This window comes from Palaemon carinicauda, chromosome 20 (assembly GCF_036898095.1).
Source record: "Palaemon carinicauda isolate YSFRI2023 chromosome 20, ASM3689809v2, whole genome shotgun sequence".
Classification (NCBI taxonomy): Eukaryota; Metazoa; Arthropoda; class Malacostraca; order Decapoda; family Palaemonidae; genus Palaemon; species Palaemon carinicauda.
This window is the reverse complement of record NC_090744.1, coordinates 38522030-38542526: the sequence shown is the minus strand read 5'-3', so window position 1 is coordinate 38542526 and position 20497 is coordinate 38522030. Positions and strand designations below refer to the sequence as shown.

Below are 20497 nucleotides of genomic sequence, written 5' to 3'. Positions count from 1 at the left end.
ACATGAGATATTAAACTGACAGGATCTCGTGTTTGAGTACGACATGAATGTGGCTATGCTCAGGACATTCCAAGAAAATCTGGTATTCCCATGAATCATGAAATAAAGCAGAAAGAACACTCATCGCCACTTTATTAATCAACGTTCCCCGGTTGCTTGAGTAGAAACTCTGACTTCTCCCTGTTCACCATAATCCAGCTAGGGAGCAACTCTGTCTTGAAAGACATCAAGAGAGGCCAGTCTTCGAGACAACAAAGGAGATTGTTCAAAAGCAAAAGGCCAAAGATGACATTCGATTCAAATCTGTGAAACTGTTAATACTCTGAAAAGTAACTTCATGTCAGACTGTTCAACATAAAAACATTCGCTGCAAGTTTGAACTTCTGAAGTTCCACCGATTTAACTGCCCAATCAAGAAGATCACTCCACAATCTGGTCAAAGTTGGATAAAACTTCTAAAACACTGTGTAGTATTGAGCCATAAGATGGAGAAAGCAAGACTTAAAACTAACGGCATACGCAGTACACACTACATACATGATGGTACAGTCTGGGAACATCCGAATTTAAAGGATGGTCGGATTCTAGATAGGAAGTTAGATGGGTGCAAAAGAAAGGGGAAATGATAACCATTCTGAAGAAATCAGCCTACTCAGTCATCCATGCCATACTGCTTAACCCAGTGGCAGGCAACCACCTGACTCATGGCAATAAGTGAGAAGAACCACCGCACTAAGTTTCCTCAGCCGTTTCTCCTTGCTAATTCTCTTGGGACAAGACTGGAAAAAGGAAAGAAAGAGTCTAAACAAATCTCACAGACCCACAAAGACTTAACTATAGCCACTAACTATTCCAAAAGGAACTCTGAAGGAGACCGCATGATAAATAATGGAGTATGGAGCATCAGTTTTCATTTTCCCCATACTGCCTCAACCTTGCTCTTCAAGAAGAGATCAGAGGTCCACCATATCAATCCATTGCTTAAGGAGAGACTGCTTTTGAATAAAACCAATCAGAAGAAAATAAATACACCATCTCTCTTCTTGAGAACAGCTTAGACATTTTGTGGGGAAAAACTTTCAGAAATTTTTTCATAATATCTTTGCCAATTGCTAAAGGTCAATCCACACTCTAGCCTTAAAAGAGGCAATAGTGACTAACTCCATGGTTATTGCTGTGGAAGAGAGAAATATCCCTTCTCACTTGAAGATTTTTAACACTAGTTGTTTGACAATGTTAATCTTCAAGGGTTTCACATCAATCTACAGCATATAGATCAAGTGTCTGTATCCTTGAGAGTGTAGTACCATCTTCTGACAAGAGAAAGGAGAAGGAACTTTGAAGGAAGTAATTTTGGATGCAGAGACAAGAATTGAATATGACAAATTCGGAGATAATTTGTATTTTTCCTAACCATACAAACCTTAGCTATTTACATTGGGTATTACTTTCGGCGTAGCTGAAATGACGAGCCATTAGATTTTAACGAGGGTTTCCTACCCAGCGCTAGTTAGCAGGGGTAGGGGGAGGGGTAGCAAGCCGGTGAAATGTCTCACTTCACTTAGAGGTAGGACTTGACTTGGGGGACAGGGCTGGTGGGCAAATATGTGTAAATAGCTAAGGTTTGTATGGTTAGGAAAAATACAAATTATCTCCGAATTTGTCATTTGTTCCGTAACCGAAATACAAACCACGCTATTTACATTAGGTGACTTACCCCTTAGGATGGGTGGAAAGTCCCCAGCCATACTGGCTTTGGCTTACCCGGGGACTCAGAATCCGAGTGAGTCGCACTCGAGAAAAGGAGTCCCTGCACCTCACAAGTGCCTTGCTCCGCAAGGAAACGTGTGGCCTACATAAGCTTGTGTGTGAAGGAAGAAAGTGTGACCCGTCCTAGGCAGTTGACCTGGAGTTCCAGAAGGAACTCTGGGTTAGGACGTTCCCAATACCACCTCGTCAGGGTATGGGGGACGCGACAGTATTGACTCAATACTCGGAACACAAGGAAGCATGGTTTACCTGCAGAGGTTTGAGGTCAGCTATGCAGACACCAGGATGCTGCTTCCCCAGTAGAGGGGACGATGAAGAAAGAAGTAAGGGCCAGACATACTTCTTTCGTTCATGCAGACTAAAACCTGATATCAATGCCCTCAACTTTCTGTTACCTGTCCAAAAAGGAGCCTGAGGTTAGACCAGCTGTTGTGTAGCCACCACAGAGCGATAGAAACGTATCGATACTCCTGTGGGTCACGTCCTGCAGGAAGCGGGCTGCGAAGGTCATTAGACGCTTCCAGACTCCAGCTTGTAGCACCTGCATCACAGAGTAGTTCTACTCGAAGGCGAGGGACGTTGCGATGTATCCGATATCGTGCTGTAGGGCGACGTGACGGGGAGGGTCTGGATTCAGGTCAAGATGAATGTCCTTGAGTCCAAGCTGAAGAGGTATACTGGTGACTCTCCCGTGTCCTCCCTGTGCTCCCAAACCGGCTGCACGTGAGGACAAACTGCAGCTCTTCTCAAAGATAACCCCTCGATTCCTGTACTGGCAAGAAGGAGAAGGTTTGGGTCATCTGATACAGAACGGAGACTCAAAATCTTGAAGGAGTAGAACCGAAGGTCCGGGACTCCAAGATTCTGAATCTAGAAAACAACTCAGGAGCGAACCTGAATGTTGCCTTCCCCTATTCTCTTGAAAGGGCGGAGTCGTACGAGACCATGAAGATTGCTTACACACTGGCCGAGGCCAGAGTGAGCAGGAGCACCGTCCCCCAAGACGGAATACGATCAGAGGCCGGACGTAATGGTTCTTGAGAAGATCTCTTAAGGGACTAAAGAGTCCGAACCATGCTCCATGGAGGAGGTCTCACTCCAACTGGGGGCAGGGACGTTCGCAGCTTCGCATGAGCGAAGAAAGGTCCGGCGGGAAGGAAAAAGTCTATTCCTTTCAGCCTGAAGGCCAGGGAAAGGCTGAGCGATAGGCTTCATTGCCGAGAGCGGAAGAGTTTCCTCCCGCCGAAAAGCAATAACTCCGTTAATGCTGAAAAAGAGGCCTCAAGGGAAGAGGTATCTCTCCCACGACACCAACCACAGAAGACTCCACTTCGCCTGGTAGACCCCTGCGGATGACTATCGCAGGTGACGCGACCTCCGCTCCGCGACTGTAGCGGGTTGTCTCTTCTTGAGGAGGCAGCGTAGTGTCTCCAGGCGTGAAGCCGAAGCGATGCAACGGCTCGCGAAAGATGTTGTAGTGTGGTTGTTTGAGTAGCCTGTGCCGTGGAAGCAGCTCTCCCGGGAGTTCCGTCAGGGGAAGCAGAGGGTCCGGAAACTGTTCTGCGTATAGTCACAGCGGAGCTCTCAGGGCCATCGAAAGGTTGACAGACAACCTGGTCTTGTTGAGACCCATTCTCAACAGACAACAATGGTGGAAAGACGCAGGCGTCGATGTTGTCCCACCGTCACCGGAAAGCATCTTGCCAAAGAGTCTTGGGGTCTGAGACTGGGGGAAGAACAGCGGAAGCTTGAAGTTCCAGGCTGTCGCGATCAGGTCCCCCAGGACAGGACTTGCTGGTTACTATAGGCCAAAGACCCCCAGGTACTCTCTATCTGCAAGGCTCTGCTCAGATAGTCGGAGAGAACATTCCTCTGCCCGGAATGAGCGAGCCGATAGTGGTATTGAGAGGACCTCGGATCATCTCAGTATCTCTACTGCAAGATGCGAAGGTATGAAAATGCGTCCCCTGCTGGTTGGAATACGCCAGTACCATGAAGTCGTCGCGCACGGAGCGACTCGGCAGGAACTGTACGATCTGTAGAGGGGCCAGACTACGGCCCCTAAGCCTGCCTGAATGATGGGGAGGTACCCTTCAGGTCCTGACCATAAGCCTGAACCGGAACAGGCTTTGACGAGTCCGAGAACAGCATCAAAATGTGGGGAGAGGATGAGAATATCCATTCCCATCAAGATGTTCCATAGGTCAACCCCCATTGCAGGTCTAAACGTTCCGCTGGTCCCATAGGGGCCAGAAAGTCCGGTTAATTGTTGTTTTGATACCACCGGAACTTAGGCCGCCTCACAGGGAACTTATCCTGAGGCGACCGTTCGGGACTTTAGACGGGTCAATGAGGAAAAGAGACCCAGGAAACGTTCCAAGGTAGGGCTGAAAGCTCTGCTTGACTGAGAACAGGTACTGCGACTCTCCTCAGCCTTGCCACAGTCAACTGAAGGGAAGGCTAGGAGAAGGAGTCAATATCATGGCTAGATACTCCAGATGTTGAGGCAGAAGTAGAGAAGGCTCCAAGCAAATTACCATGATCCCTTACTCTTGGTAAAGTCCCGGAAGCTTGCCCCGGTTTTGAAGAAGGTCGAACCCGAGACTACCGGAGTTGGCCAGAGCCCCAAAAAGCGAAGGAGGCGGAAGCCTGCTCCTGAGCGGCTATGAGGAAAGTAGGGAGAGTTCTCCGGTGAAAAACATGCGATGCCGCGGCGGGATCGCCCACCGCATCTTAAGCAGGAACACCTGTAGTCTAGGCTGAATTCCAAGAGCTTCCTGGAAGATGGATGGAATGGAACCTGGAAGTACCCGTCCTTCCGATCCAGGGCATAAGGAGTCCTGCAGTCTCGTTACCAGTCTGATCGACTCTGTTGTTCCACGCTGGACGAAGTTTGTTCGACAAACTTGATCAGAGCTGAGAGGTCGACGACGGAACTCCCGTCTCAGATGCTTACCTACGAGAAAGGATCAACTGAAGAAGCCGAGGGGAGAAGCCGTCGACGACCCTATGGAGGACCTTCTCCTAAGGCATGGATCCTTCTCCACAAACGGGCAAACCTCTGGCCGACCCCATGGCATAGAGGCTCAGTGACACTGGATTCGCTGACAGTGACGGAGAGATGGTAAGAGCGAGGCGCGATATTCTTGGCTGATCACGGAGATCGTGCAGGAATCGGCATCGGGAAGCTGTTATCCGGACGAGTAACCTTAGGCATCCCCCCAGCGGGAGACCTGCAAGGGGGGTTGCCAATCCTAGAGTTTGTGAACTCTGCTGCTCCCTCTAGGATTATGCCTCCCCGGGAGAGCCTCCCGTGCTACCTGTCCCTGACAGGAGGGGACTGCTATTGTACACCTTGTCTTAGCTGCCGTAGACCGGATCCGATAACTTAGGCTGACGAGGCTGAATGAAGAGGCGTCGGAGGCCTGCAGGGTCTGGAAGAAAACGCCTTGGAGGAGTGAAAACGGAAGTCAACTTCCTCCGCACAACAGCTGTCCATGTCTCTGTCCTTGGGCTCAAACAAGCTCTTCCCAAGGATGGAAGAGTGTCTGAGCTTGTCGACATCCACGGATGAGACACCCGAGAGGAAGCCCTCGGTCACTGCGTCTAGATGGTCCAACATCGAGTTTGCCCGCAAGTTCGAAACTTGGCGACGGAACGCCAAGGTGCTTGAGCCCGAGAGGAGGAAAGTACCCATGATCTTCCTGGAGCTTCCTTGAACAAAACCTCGGGTCGCACCCGAGGAGGGAAAGGACCTTGAAAGCCCCTTCCACGAGATGGAGAAGAGGAAGGGCTAAACCAGTCACCCCTTGCCCGACGGAGAAATCTCGAACAGAAAGCTCCCTGGCAAGACCCTTCCAGGGAATGACGAGGAGGAAGGGCTAACCCAGGTTCTGGAAAGAAGAAAGTTGCTCAGACCTCCCTGAAGATTCTTCCTGCTCTTGCATGTGCCCTGCTCTGCGTTTACGGGGTGAAGACCGTGTTCTGGAAATACGCGCTCCAGAAGACTCGCCAGGCTGGCCGTGTTGCGAAACACCGATGGGAATCGCGGTCGCAATCGCCCTGGCACTCACGCGATGGTAAATCAATGGTTCGCGCGTGGCCGAACGTGGAAGCGCCCGCGCGCGGGCACGCAGGAGCGCAGACGAAAGTGCGCGACGGAGCGCAGGAGGAGGGCGAGCGTGGTAGGAAGGGCGAGAGCTGGTGATCGGAATCCGATAGTTCACAGGCGAGCGATAACCCGTAGGCAAGCAATGGCTACTGCAGGAAACGAGCCAGAGCTCGTGCGATGGAACACCGTCGGTTCGCGCGATGGAACACCGTCGGTTCGCCGGGCGAACATTGGAGCGATGGCGCGTTTTGGCAAGCGATGGCCCGTAGGCGAGTGAAGGCGTGTCGGCAAGCGATGGCGCGTTGGCGAGCGGTGGTGCGTTAACAAAAACGCTAGTGCGCAGGCGAAGAATCGCGCGGGCGCGTAGGAGATCGCTGACGCGTAAGAGACTAGGGATGGTTAGTGCGCAGGTGCATCAGGAGGGTGAGCGCAGATGCGAGCTGTCAAACAGGCGATCCTGTACCCAGTTCGTAGCCATAGACAGGGACTGGGATGACAAAAACTTAAAGGCCTTGCCTCCCGAACTAACTAGCTCCTTCAGCGTGGCCTGATTGTCCGGAAGGGAGAGGTCGTGGGACGCCTGAAACCCCACCAAGGAGCAAGACCACCAATCCAACCAGGAGGACACGTAGACAAGGTCCTGTGCCATGTCCTCCATCATAGAGGCTTCTGACGGGGAAAAGCACACGCGGGCAGTGGTGGCCCTGTCTTCCGAGGCTCCCAGGTTCAGTGAGGTTACCGCTGCTTCTACCGCACAGGGTCCGCCGCGATGCCCTTCTGGGACGTAGAAACGTTTCTGCGTTTTCAGCCCTGGAAGCAGCTTGGAGGAACTCTGGCTTCTGGGGGCCTCCGCCAGTCCTGCCAGGTAGCTATCTATTTGCTCCATCCCCAACTTCACTTCCGGAGCGAGAGGGAGAGACAATGAAGGCTTTTGTTGCACAGGGTTGACGATCATTCTGGACATTACGGAGAGCACGGCCTTTGCTGCTGAGGGCTTAGGTTCGTCTAATCGGTGGTGTTGACGAATTAGGGCCAGAACCTTACGGTAGGAGGAGATGTCGTCAGACGAGCACTCCCCTCCTTCCACCAGGTCTTCCGTCACCAGTTCCTCCGTACGGGGGTACTCCGTGACGGTGGGAAAGGCAACACTGGACGAGTCTGCCCGTGGTATGGGCTGCCCCGTGGGGACGAAGGTATCCGTCGTGGGAGTACCTTGTTCCACGGGGGACTCCGTGGATGGGGGATCCATGCGGACCGACGGGCGCCCTTGGTGCTTTAGGAAGTCCTCCAAGGTGCCCGTGGTCGACGCTAAGCCTTCCTTCTTAAGACGTACGTCCTTCCTAAGGGAAGAAGAAGCGGAGGTCATCGTTGGGTTAGTCACTACACGGGGGGCCTGGTTCGACCCCTCTCGCCGGGCGACTGGTCCGAAGGAGGAGGTAGGAGGATGAGACACAGAAGGCGAGGCTCTAGGGAGCCACCCGGCAACGGCCGCGGCTGTGGTAACCTTAAACAGCTCGCTCCGGGGCACTGTGATGTTCACCCACTCCTTGGACTTGCTCCTCTTGGCTTTCTTCTTAGAGGACTTAGAGCTTTTCTTTCCCTGTGGAACGGGAACGGGACTTCTTCTTTTTGCGGGATTTCTCCCTCTTCCTCTTGCTATACTTCCTGTCCTCGTCCTCTGACGACGAAGAAGAAGAAGAGTCCAATGCCGATGACGATGACGTGGATGAGGACGAATCCACCAGACCGCCCGAAACGTCCAAGACTGCGGGGGGAACTCCTCGACGCTTCTCAGGTGTGGGAGGCTGCAGAAACACGGGGGGCAGCGCAGACGAGGGAGCCGGAGGGGACCGAGCGAGTCCTTTGTAGAGCCATTGCTCGACATCATCGTCTCCTCTAGCGGGAGACCTAAAGGGAGTCCTAGGGGGTACCAACGCGGTGGGGTCTGAAGACGACGAACTTCCTTTCTCGGCGTCTCCTTCGGCGGTTGAAGCACCTGAAATACGCCATGATGTCAAGGAAGAATCCACACTTGGTTTCCCCCACATAGGACCTTTCGAGGAGACGGGACCTGCGGGCACCAGGACCTCGCCTCCTACCCACACTCCCGCACTACCCTCAGGCCCCACACATGCCTGCCCCACACTAGACACTTCCCCCACAGGAATATCAGACTCTTGGGAAAGGGCAATGGGCCTCTTCCCCGCAACGGACTTACCTCGTCCCCTACTCTGGGTAGGGGAAGAAGGACGGAGCTACGGTCTGCCAAGACGTCTGGGGAAACCACAGGCGACGAGACACTGGATTTCTTAGGCGACTTCTTAGCCGCCGCCTTCTTCTTAGTCCCGAAGAGCACCCACTGGATCTCACTCCAGGAAGCACACTCCGGGCACGTGGAGGCAGGGGAACACACTTTTCCCCTACACGTGGAGCACAAGGTGTGGGGATCAATCTCAGGTTTCGAAAGGAAAACCCCGCAAGACTTCCCGGTCACAGGCCCAGGGCAACGACGAGGCTGCTCCATAACGCAATGCTAATACACCAAGAGACTCAAGGATGCAAAGGGAAAGTGAAAGGGAAACACGTGATAAGCACAAAGGATCGGGGGACACAAAGGGTCGCACAAGGTAAGAGAGAGCGCGGCGAGATGATGATCACGACGCGACCAGAAACTTACTGAGGAGCCGACCTGAGTTAGCACGCTTCCCGACCCCGGGTCGCCTCAGGGCACATATCACTCCGCCTGAGGTTGACTCATTAGAAAACGGAAAGAGGGTAAACTATACAAAAAGCTGGTCGGTTAGGTAGAGTTACCAGTAACTCCTAGGAAGGTAGTTCTAGGTAAGTAACCGTGTTGGAACAAACACATATTAAACAATCTCACCAACCATTCAAGTACAGTCACACCCCCTTCCTTCAACATCTCAGCTCTCACACCATCCATACCAGACGCTTTTCCTACTCTCATTTCATCTAGTGCTCTCCTCACTTCATCTATTGTAATCTCTCTCTCATTCTCATCTCCCATCACTGGCACCTCAACACCTGCAACAGCAATTATATCTGCCTCCCTATTATCCTCAACATTCAGTAAACTTTCAAAATATTCCACCCATCTTTTCCTTGCCTCCTCTCCTTTTAACAACCTTCCATTTCCATCTTTCACTGTCTCTTCAATTCTTGAGCCAGCCTTCCTTACTCTCTTCACTTCTTTCCAAAACTACTTCTTATTCTCTTCATATGAATGACCCAATCCCTGACCCCACCTCAGGTCAGTTATATGACAACCAATAATTAAAAGCATTAAAAGTTATACGTCATCAAATGTAAGACAAAAATCAATTATTACAAAAGGGCTTGAAACCTTACTAATATAAAAGTAACAGTCCAATCTTACATAGCACTATGCTATGTTGTATTCGGTCTTACAGTGTAGAACTCGATGGATTTTTCCTTCATGGTTAAAACATTAAGTTATATTACAGTATGACCAAATACAGCATAGCATCCTCATTTATGTAATAGTTGAGAGTAAGTCACAGCATAGTTTTATTAGTGAATTATCAAGCCTTTGTTTAATACTCTAATGGCTTTTTGTTGGTTTTAGCAAAATCTCTTCTGTACATAAATTGGTTAAATGATTGTGAATACTGTACTGTAAATTACAAAAATAAATGCTCTTGAATTGGCCGGCCCTTCCCACAAATAATCAAATTTGCAAAGCAATCCAATGCATGGTATCACCTGAATGTACAGCAACCATGTTATACAACACAGCAAATATGAGAGAGAGAGAGAGAGAGAGAGAGAGAGAGAGAGAGAGAGAGAGAGAGAGAGAGAGAGAGAGAATGTCAAATGCCTCTGACAGCGCACACATACAAAAAAACATTCACTAACACCGCAACACAATTCAATTACAAACAAAATACTGTATGTAAAATCTAAATGAAATTTATTTAAAGGAAATATAGTTAACTGGGATGGAACAGACTAATAACCATGAAAAAAATCACTATTAAATACTGATTGGCCCGGATCAAATGTTAAGGATACAAGGTATAGATACTGGCGAGATTGATTGATTGATTATTTAAAGTTTTCTGGCATCCTAACATCTAAGGTCATTGCTGCCGATATCATTCATTACTGTATATATAAAAAAATTAAAGAATAGTCAAATAAAACCATATCAGTTAAGATGTCATTATAAATGATAAATACTTTTCAGAAGACCTGCTTCTGAAATAAATCTAAAAAGGCCGCTGATAAGGAAAGTCTGTAGATACTAGTGGACAGATCGGGAGTAAATATCACATAACGTCTTATTCAAAGAACAAAAGTTAGTTGAAAAAACATAATAAAGATGGACCTTTCCATGAAAACAATCACAGCTTCTATATTCAATGGCTTAAATTTCAATTAATCATTAGAGTAAAACTTATAGAATAATATTAGTTTAATACCTTTGGAAATGGAGTAAGGTATAGAAAATTAAAGAAACAAGATATGACATGAAAAGAAATGAAACACAACAGTAAATATAATACACAACTATGGATGGAACATGGAAATACCAATTGGCAACTCTTAACTCTACGTACCTTTTCCCGCAAGATAGAGAGGTTTTGGAAGAAAGTGGAATTGTGGTTATTCCACTTCAGCGACAGGAGGCCTTCCTCCATGTCTCAGGCTGAAATGACAAAAAAGTTTTCTTACTAGCATGAAACGAAATGACACGCTACAGGCTATAGCATAATATTCCTATGTAGTGAATTACACAAAATAATCTACATAAAGGAAAATAATTACTCTATAAATTAAATTGATGTCTTAAAAAATCTTAAGTTACCTCATAATAAAAATCCAACACCTTTATTCATGTTAGTCATAAATATTAATCTGAGCACTAAATACTGTATACAACAAATTTCTACACTTAACCATTAAGAATAGTGACTTAGTAAGCAGAAATAAGATGCAGTAATGCAACCCAGCCAAATATTAGTAGCTCAATGAGCATACTATATATAAACTCTAAATAACATTTAAAAAATAAGAAAACCACAAACTATATAGCCTAATGAAATAATATCCTGACTTCTAACAAGCTCCATACAGCATTACTTACTAACTTAACACTTTTTAAGTCTGGAAAATTAAGAGGACTCCTATATCAGAGTGCCAGTTACAAACATGGATTTTTTATTATAAAATGAAATTTTATTGCATATTTAGCAAACAATTACATAGCTGTAGCTTCCCTATGAATGGCAGACCATAGATTCAAAACTGTCGCAGTGGCGCCGCCATCGCTGATGTAGGCGACGTCATCTCCCTCCACTCGAGGGAGCTATAGGTACAACTGTCCAGGTAACATCAATTCTTTCTGCCCAGCCATCCACCAGTGGGGAGGAGGGAGGGCTTTGATTGATAATTGTTCAGTAAGTATGCAATAAAATTTCATTTTATAATAAAAATCCATTTTCATTGCAGTCTCTTACCGAACAATTATATAGCTGATTACCCATTGCAAGGATGGGGGGCTGTTGATGTAAGTTTTACTTCAACAATCGTATACACTTCTTGAAAATAAAGTATACCCAAAAGCACTGTTAGTGCCTTTTGCACCTTATTTTGTGAGAGCTACTGCAGGAGAATACTGCCTCTGGTCGGTGCTCATCTTACAAAGTAGAAGGCTTGGAATATGACCAATGGGTGCCTCTACCTGGAGTGGAAGATCCTTGTAGTCATGGTGTTCACCGCTGACTGAACGAAGATACAAGAAAATATTGCCCTTGCCCTGGGCTAAGACCAGAAATAACCAACTTGAAAAAACTGTCACCTACACTAAAATAAAAACCTTTACCCACCAAAACTAACACTAAAATGATTGATGAGTACTCCAAGTACATTGTAACCCACCAACCTTAGTACAAGGCGAAACATAGGCTAACAGAGGGAACAACCCCCTATGTCGTTCCTCCCAACACCATGCGAGCTACCGAAAGTGGACCGAGAAACTTACAATCTTCAAACACTGTTTCGATTTCTTTCAAATAATGCGTAGCAAACATATTTAGACCTCCCAAAGGGTACTTTGTAGGATAGCGGATAGCGACTACTTGTGTCGAAAAGCGAGAGAAGTCGCTACCGCTCGAACTTCGTGCGCTTTCACTCTCAGTAAAGGAAACCCTGCGTCATTAGCTAGAGAATGTGCTTCTACAATTAACTCTCTCAGAGAACTCTGTTCTGCGGAGATATCTTAATGCCCGCAAGGGACATAAGTCTTTCTTCTTCCTGGCCTATCAAGTCTGTCAGGTTTTTGAGAACAAATTTTCGTGGCCACGGATTAAAAAAAAGTTGCGCAAATAATGTATGTGCGACAAATCGCAACATTATTGCCGAAAGAATTTTGATCGTTGATTAACGGTAATATTTTCTTGAAAGAAAGCGAACATGTTCTCAAACAAAATCTACAGTCAAAGAGGCGATCATTTCACCTTTGGTTTACCCCTCCTCTGTACGTGAGGGGCTAGCCAGTGTTCATTACACAGAAAATGGATGTCTGGTTACCTGTGGGCGGAGTTTGAAACGTTCGTAAACATAATGAAAAGTTGCCCACGCTGTTGCTATCGTTCTTTTAACGTCAGCTAACAACGTTCCTTCTGAACTAATTGTTAGAAACAATAACCCTGTAAGGATAGAATAAAAGGTCTCGGAAGCCTATCGTGTAAAAAGCAAGTCGTTATACCCAGGGTACAATGATGGGGGAGGCTGCCTCCATCAAACGGTAGAACCGAGTTTAAGACAATAATCTCGCGGTTTTGTCTTGGCTAGAGCGCATGCTCCAGGACAGCCTACGGCCTTTATGAATTTTAGAACGCTTTCTCGCTAGTGAGAAAAACTACTTAGTTTTACTTTTATTTTTAGGGGTTTATTTCTCGCCCTCCATCAGACACTAAGAGTCTGTTCAGGCGGGCCTTGGTGTGAAAATAATTTCTTTCCAGTTAATAATTTGCTCTGCATCTTTTCAGTTATTTGCTAGCATTTGTATTCAGGCTTAATAGTTTTCAGATCACTATTATAACACTTTCCAAAGAGATAAGTCTTCAGGTTTTTCTCGAAAGTTGCTACCGTCTAAATCAGGCAAAGCCTGCCAGGGAAATGAACTGGAATGTAAAGAATTTTTTATTTCTCGCTCATTTCCGTCTGCTAACCAAACCACTCGAAGTGGGAAGGTGGAGGAAAAAAAGATGGTGGTTCGTTCGAAAACGAAAAGATCGGTACTAGCAAAACCGGACTAGCTGATATAGTAATCAGCTGGGAGCGTAGAGTGACGTAACAAGTCACACCTTTGAAAGGCCCATCCCGTAGAGGGGGGAGGTCGACCACAGAGTTTTCAGAAACCTCTGGATCGCGGAAACCGAGAGATTCGGACGAGAACCTAGGGGTTCAGAATCTATTTGTGAATACCTTTCTCAAGACCTTGAGGAATGTTGTGCCGAGAACCCACATGAACTCTGTTGCTGATTCCCGACAGAATTTTCAGAAATCGTGTTACGTGACCAGGACCCAAAGGAACAGTGTCATAGTTACCTATAGAGACTTGTAAACCCTTAGGCAGCAGGCAGCCCTCTGTCGTCAGAGTAAAACTCTTGATGACAATAGGCGCGCGCGAACAATTCACGGAATCAGAGTTCAAAAACTCTGTCATAAGAGTAAAACTCTTGTGCTCTCATGAACACTTCGCGCAACGAGTTCGAACAACCCTGTCATAAAAGTTGTTCGCGCACTTCAACTGATTGCGTGCGCTTAGTTGTTTGTGCGCACCAAGTTGGTCGCGCGCCACATATCCATTTTAACAGCAGTACTTGAAGAAGGTGACTTAGTCTGTTCGCCAACATGTTCATTTCCCCTTAAAAAAATCGAGGGATCAGCGTAACCTGACCAGGTGTAACCACTTTCCCAGAGGAGTTAACGCTCGCGTATACACTTGCGGTGCTGTCAAGAGGCCGGAACAAAGAGCTCGAAACTGGTAGGTCTTGCCCATGAACACAAACCGAAGGTATTAGAATGTAGAAGTATGCGTCCTGCATATCCAGGAATACCATCCAGTCCCCTTGACGAAGGGATTCCAACACTGAACAAGTCGTTTCCATATTGAATTTGGTCTTCTGGACGAACAAATTCAGTGCGCTCACATCCAGTGCGGGCCTCCAGCCCCCGATGACTTGGGGACTACGAACAGATGGTTGTAAAAACCCCGAGGATGGTCTGTCGCTTATCTCCTCTATGACAGCTTTCTGCACGAGAATCTCTATTTCTCGGGTTAAGGCTACAAACTTCTCCGAGCCTGAAGAGCAGGCGGGTAATGGGATGGGAACATTGGATAGAAGCGGAGTGTCTTTGAAAAGAAGGGAGTAACCGAACCGGAGAATTTGGGTCACCCAGGGCTCTGGCCCTCTGCAACAACATTCCTCCCAAAAAAGGGTCAATCTGCCCCTATCAGAGCATGAAGGATTGAAAAATCACTTGGATGATTTCGTGTCGGGTTTGTTCGAGGACATGGTTGGGTGTCGTAAATTCGATCGAGGCCTGACACACGGTCTAGACCTACCCCCTCAAAAGGATTTCTTCTGCAATGGTGATTCTGAGGCGGTAGTCGTCACAGTCACGGGTTTAACCCGCTTATAAGACTGGACAAGCAAGTAATTAGTAGACTTCTTTCCCAGTGTGGACAAAATCTTGGCCACTATTTCTTCGGGAAACAGATGATCCTTGTCGAGAGGAGAAAACAAAAGTGCAGACTACCGAGGCAAAGCGACTCCTTTTGAAACAAAAGAACACCCGGGTGTCTTTTCTTGAGAGTCCCGAATGCAAAGAGAGAGGCCAGCTCATCGCAACCACCCCGAACTGATTTGTCGACACATGACAAAACCCCAAGCCAGTCCAATACCAGGTCTTCCTGAGGAGTAGGGGAATCCTCTATTTTTGTAGCAAGGACTCCGATTGTCCAGTCGAAGAAACTCATAATTTTTAAAATCTTGAAAATATTCTTTACCAAATGGTCCAACTCGGGCGATGTAAAGAATATTTTAGCTGCTGCAAACACGGACCTTCTATTTGCATCCACCAAGCCAGAGAAGTCCCCCTGGGAGGAGGCAGAAACTCCTATAGGTTCCTGGTTCCTTATTGCTCACTCTGCAAAATAAGTTTGCAGGCACTCTATCACTTTATAGATAGGTGCAAAGCTTCTAAGCTAATTCTTATTATTGTTATTAAGTTTAGATTACCATAGAACCTATATCTCTTCTTAATAAGCTTTGACAGAGGATAGGCAAAAATTGCTTTCCAGAGTTCTCTCTTGACCTTCGACCAATCTTCTATATCACGAAGCGAATCGAAATTCTTCCTTCTCATCAGGAAGATGGAAGCAGCTGGGAGCGGCTGCTACGACGTAATCCGGGTACATTATGAGAAGGTAGCGTTAAAGTTTTGAATAACACGAGAGAGGGATAGAGTCCGCTCTAAGTCCTCCTCGTCCTCCGAAGAGATAGACGACGGAGACGGTTCTTGATTCGACTCATTATTCTTCGTACATTGTTTGTTTTCTTTCATCTAGCGCATCAGCTCTTGCAACTGTCGACGTCGACGTAACGGAATTAAAATCTCGTCTTCTTGAGTTGAAGTCGACGTAACTGGGATCGTGGATTTTGACACGATCGCCACCGGAGGTTTCGCGGCAGTCGAATTATCTGTCGCATGCGAAGTCGAAGGAAAAGTTTCGACATCTTGACAAGTCGAAGATCTCGACGAACTCAGAATCGTTCGCTCCACAACCGAGTCGAAGGCAGCTGTCGCTGTCGTAAGAATACGACGCAAAGTCCATGTAGCTACGCTACACGACGGGCGAGAGATATCTACTTCTCTGTACCCCTTCACAGAGGGCGGAGATAGCACCTCTTCAGTCGAACGTCTCTTCAACTGACGTGAGACTGAAGAATCACGCCACTTACGACGTTTAACCGGCGACGAATCACTCGACTCTGTCGCTAACTGATTACCTAACTACACACCTTTCCAATGGTGTTTAGTCGAATCCTGCTGTCGCAACACAGGATTGACGGAGGAAGCGACTGTCTGTGGGCAAACCCCGATAGTCTCCCTTGGACCTCCGGTATGTCTTCTCCCCGAGGCGGGGGAGCGGGATAGTGACCTTCGTCTAGGAGAACTACCGGGACGAATAGCCACCCCCTCAGATAGCACTGCACCGACACTTTTCACTTTACTTGAAGTCTTTCCTATGAAAGACTTTACAGATAAACCTAACTGCATCACCGTATTAGCTAATACATCAAAATCTTTTCAAATTTAGATTCGAGGCTGGCAATGGTGTCAGAAGAAACTCTACGGGAAGTTGGCAAAGGAGTTACAGGGGCAGGAGTAGGACTCAAGATCGGAGACATAATAAGAGGAGAAGGAATAGGAACAGGTGCTTCGATGAAGAAGCAGAAGAGGCTAAACTAGACTTACTTTCAGCTCTAAGAGCCGCCTTCCTCTTCCTATCCTTAATTACTTTCCCCGAGTGAGAAACAAAAACTTTCCACTGTTGTTCACTCCAATCCTTGCATTCATCATAAGTAGATTCTTTAGAGCACTCACAACCCCTACACTTAATGCATTCAAGTGTGCGAATCATAAATTAGTTTAACTAACCTAGTTTTGCCCCCTCCGGTGCACTAGTGAAGGACTAGAGTCCGACATGATGGTAATATCACAAAATTGCAGAAAAGAAATTCATCTTCAATCATACAAACACGGAGTTGAATACTTCACCGATATTGGAGTGATAATACTTCCCAACAAATGAAGGAAAAAGACTGCACCGACCACCAATGTTCACCAGAAGCCGGCAGAGAACGAATTGATGTTACCTGGACAGTTGTACCTATAGCTCCCTCGAGTGGAGGGAGATGACGTCACCTACATCAGCGATGGCGGCGCCACCGCGGTAGTTTTGAATCTATTGTCTGCAATTCGTAAGGAACCTGCAGCTATATAATTATTCGGTAAGACACTGCAATAAAATCTTCAACTAAAGAGAACAGTAACAGAACTCATGCATCGACAGTGTAGGCTTCTATGCTTCGCATGGAGGAAAATTTTGTTATATCAAGACTCGTGTATTTTCAATAGGGGGAAATCTTTTTACATCACTAATGAATTTTCAAAGTAATAAGTAAACAACTTAATCAAAATAAAAAAATATTTTACAGAAGCATAAGCATTAGTTGCGCTGTCAACACTACATGCATTAGAACCATTACTCTTCTCGCTTCTCCTGGCACAAGCTATTTACCCTGCACAGCACCCCTATACAGTATACAGTACCTTCAGGATCTTATTTTGATGGGTATATAAAATGAGGTGATTTTATAAGGTATCGGATAATAAAACGAGTAATACTGGGATCAAACGTAATATGTATACGAGGGTATTACATAACTGTTCAAGTAATAGACTTGAACAGAGCTGGTAGAGAGACGAACAGTTACATTTCAGGATTAAAGAAGAAGAAATCCTATTGGTGGAGGAAAAGTCTCTGCGCAGGGAGGAGGGGTTTTTGAGCAGAAAGTCAAAACCTGCTATGTACAAACGTATGTACAAGAGCGTCTACAACGGGCAAGTAGAATGAGAAAAATTAAATGAAAAACACTGCTAATGTTAGCATGATACATTAACATTTGATCTACATTACACGTTGGCAGCACTGGTTACTGTATTTTTTCATGAGACATAGTCTTTGCAACGGCGCCTCCAAAGTTTAACCAGCTATACTGTTTTGTATTTTCCTCCGTTTATTATACATTCAAGAAGGTAATATATAGAGAAGAAAAGGCTTGTTTTATGATTATATATCGTTTCCCCAGTATGTTGTCCCCACTCAAAACCCCGAATTCCCACTGGGGGTCCCCCATCATCGTAGGATATTGATATATATATATATAATATATATATATATATATATATATATATATATATATATATATATATATATTTCTGAAACTATTCATTTGCGACAGGAACGAGTGCCATTTTCGAAGAGAGCGTAATTTTTACTATAAGAAAAAGTAGTTTTTTTCCTAAGTTACATTGCCTTGTAATGCACTACAATAATACCCAAAGATCTTATTATTATCATCATTAAATGCTGAGCTACAGCCCTAATTGGAAAAGCAGGATTCTATAAGCACAGGGGCCCAACAGGGAAAATAGCCCAGTGAGGAAAGGAAACAAAATATTTTTTAGAACAGTAACAATATTAAAATAAATATTTCCTATATAAACTATAAAACAAAACTTTACCAAAAACTTTAAAACAAAAGGAAGAGAAATTAGATAGAATAATGGAATAGTGCGCCTGAGTGTACCCTCAAGCTTATACTGTACCGTAGTGTAGCTTAGGGTACGCGTAGGATAATAACCAAGCTTAAAATGTACCCAGAAATCCACGTAGCGCGAATTTTCTTCAAGACTTAAATTTTCCATTTGAAATAAACCAAACTTGACGGGTAAGAGGGGCATTTCTGACGGTGATTCATTCCCGGGATGGCCTTCCAAAAGAGGAAAATCCTTCGGTTCTGATCACCCGGGTGAGAAAACACTTTAGCCGGAACTTCAAAGAAACAAGCACTATTCAATTTACAATTTAAGTACAGCAATAAACATAACAGGTCAGCTACCTAAGAACGATAAACACTGTATTATAATATTGTACAAATATTAGGGAAAAAACTCACGATGACTCACTGCCTACGCCTTACCGTAGGCTGACTCACTCGCTGCCAAACAGTTCAAGAAAGCAAATTTCGAAACGTTTTTATGCATAAAAATCATCAACGAACGTTGAACATCAATGTCACCGTATAACCTCCGTATTTCACCATTTTACCTCGCATTGATCGCACACCGACTTGTTCTTTCTAAGTCTGCCATTTAAACACAAGAGTAGCATCCTTTAAAAGCTCTCGTGAGCGCCATTGCGCACCAGCAGCTCCCACACCCATCCTCCTCCCATAACACACCCACTTCTTTTGCCTTTTTATGCAAACGTTTCCTTCCTTCCACGTCTACTGACAACATCGCCGTGATCTCGGTACTTACTTGTGTGATTATTCGCCACTGATAAGGCTGTCAGGTGAGTGCGGTGGGCATATGTGCGAACTTTCCTTCAATTGTCTCGGGAGTGGGCCATGTTTAGTTTCTCAAGGACAGGTTCTCCCTCTCGTACGCATTTAGAATTATGGCCGTCCCTTTAGAACGTAAACTCTTTTAAAAAGATATCTGTCTATTTCACGTACTGAAGGCCAGTAATTTTAATCAACACTGATTTCATAATAATGCACAAAAATTCTTTAATTGATAAACTATAAGTTCAAAAGTTTAATATTAAAGTATGAGAAGAAATATTTGATCATTGTGAATAGGCAACAAACGTTGAAAATTCTCCTACTGTTTGAATGAGACAACGGCCCAAAACCTCGGCTTAAGTTTTTAATCCTTACAATTAAACTATGATACTTTATTCATATATAAGAATCGGAATATATTTTTATATATTTTATAGCATTAATTAGTTCTCATTTACATGTTTTATTTCACGAAATTGCCTTACTTGAAAATCTTTGCACTCAGGCCCTTCGAACATAACTGGAAACGTAACACGCGGATAGTGGAACGTTGCCAGATGTTTCTCTCGTTCCAATAATTTTCACTAAGGTCTTGGACCATGTCACATTCGTAACTGCGGTTATTTGATGTCAAACACAAATTTCTAAACGTCAAGTTCGCGTGATCAGTTATTAAGGATCTCCATATTAATCATATATCTTAGAAATAAAATCACTCGTAAGAATGTTACCAGTGAGTTCATTATCATAAGTCTTTAAATTTTTTTGAAGTTGTAACGTATCTTGATGACTGTACGAAGTTTGGACACGTGTACAGAACTTAATAGACTTTTTGTTGCATTTAAATATAGATAAACTTTTTATTTAAAACAAATGTACAAAATGAACTAAAGTGTAGTGGCAAATTGTGTCCAATCGATATACAGAACGTTCAAGTTGCCATTTTGTATCAAAGTCAATAAGTTTACCACCGCAAGTTATTACCAGGTTTTCAACCGAGTTACCCGCGAAATTATATCAGTCAATCTTCATTTGGATTTAATAAAACACAAAATGCTTGTTTACATCAATAAAATATTTGTATCCAGAATATCCTGGGATACGTGTTTTTATTTCACTACAATGTCCCCTTACAAACTGTCTAAATAAATCTGGCTATAATGGAAATCATTGCGCAACAGTTGAAGTCCGTAGTCCGATAACCTTGAGATTCTTGGGAACGACTGAACAAGGTTGCTGTATTTTTTTCTAACGAAGTGATACCCTGGCTTGGTAAAATGCATATAACCTTTAACAATACAAGTCTACCGTCAATTTTTAACAGATATATTATATTTTTTTACGATAGAGATTATCTAACAGGGATACACAATATGAATTATGATCAATAAAAACAATTGTTGATGCTATTATAGTCCATGGCCAA

General features: G+C 45.1%; 1 protein-coding gene across 2 annotated transcripts in view; it reads right to left on the bottom strand.

Moving 5' to 3' along the window:
* The window catches only part of LOC137660284 (uncharacterized), a 73470-nt gene extending 54275 nt beyond the window's left edge, over nucleotides 1-19195 (bottom strand). Inside the window, exons 1-2 of one of the 2 annotated variants that reach the window (XM_068395064.1) lie at nucleotides 19046-19195; nucleotides 10483-10571 (exon numbers count right to left, since the gene is read on the bottom strand). In XM_068395064.1, coding sequence (XP_068251165.1) covers nucleotides 10483-10563 — 81 coding nt within the window. In that variant the 5' untranslated portion in view covers nucleotides 10564-10571; nucleotides 19046-19195. Of the gene's footprint in view, nucleotides 1-10482; nucleotides 10572-18681; nucleotides 18962-19045 lie in introns of those variants that run through there. The other variant, XM_068395065.1, reaches the window with a different exon arrangement.
* Nucleotides 19196-20497: the final 1302 nt, after the last annotated feature.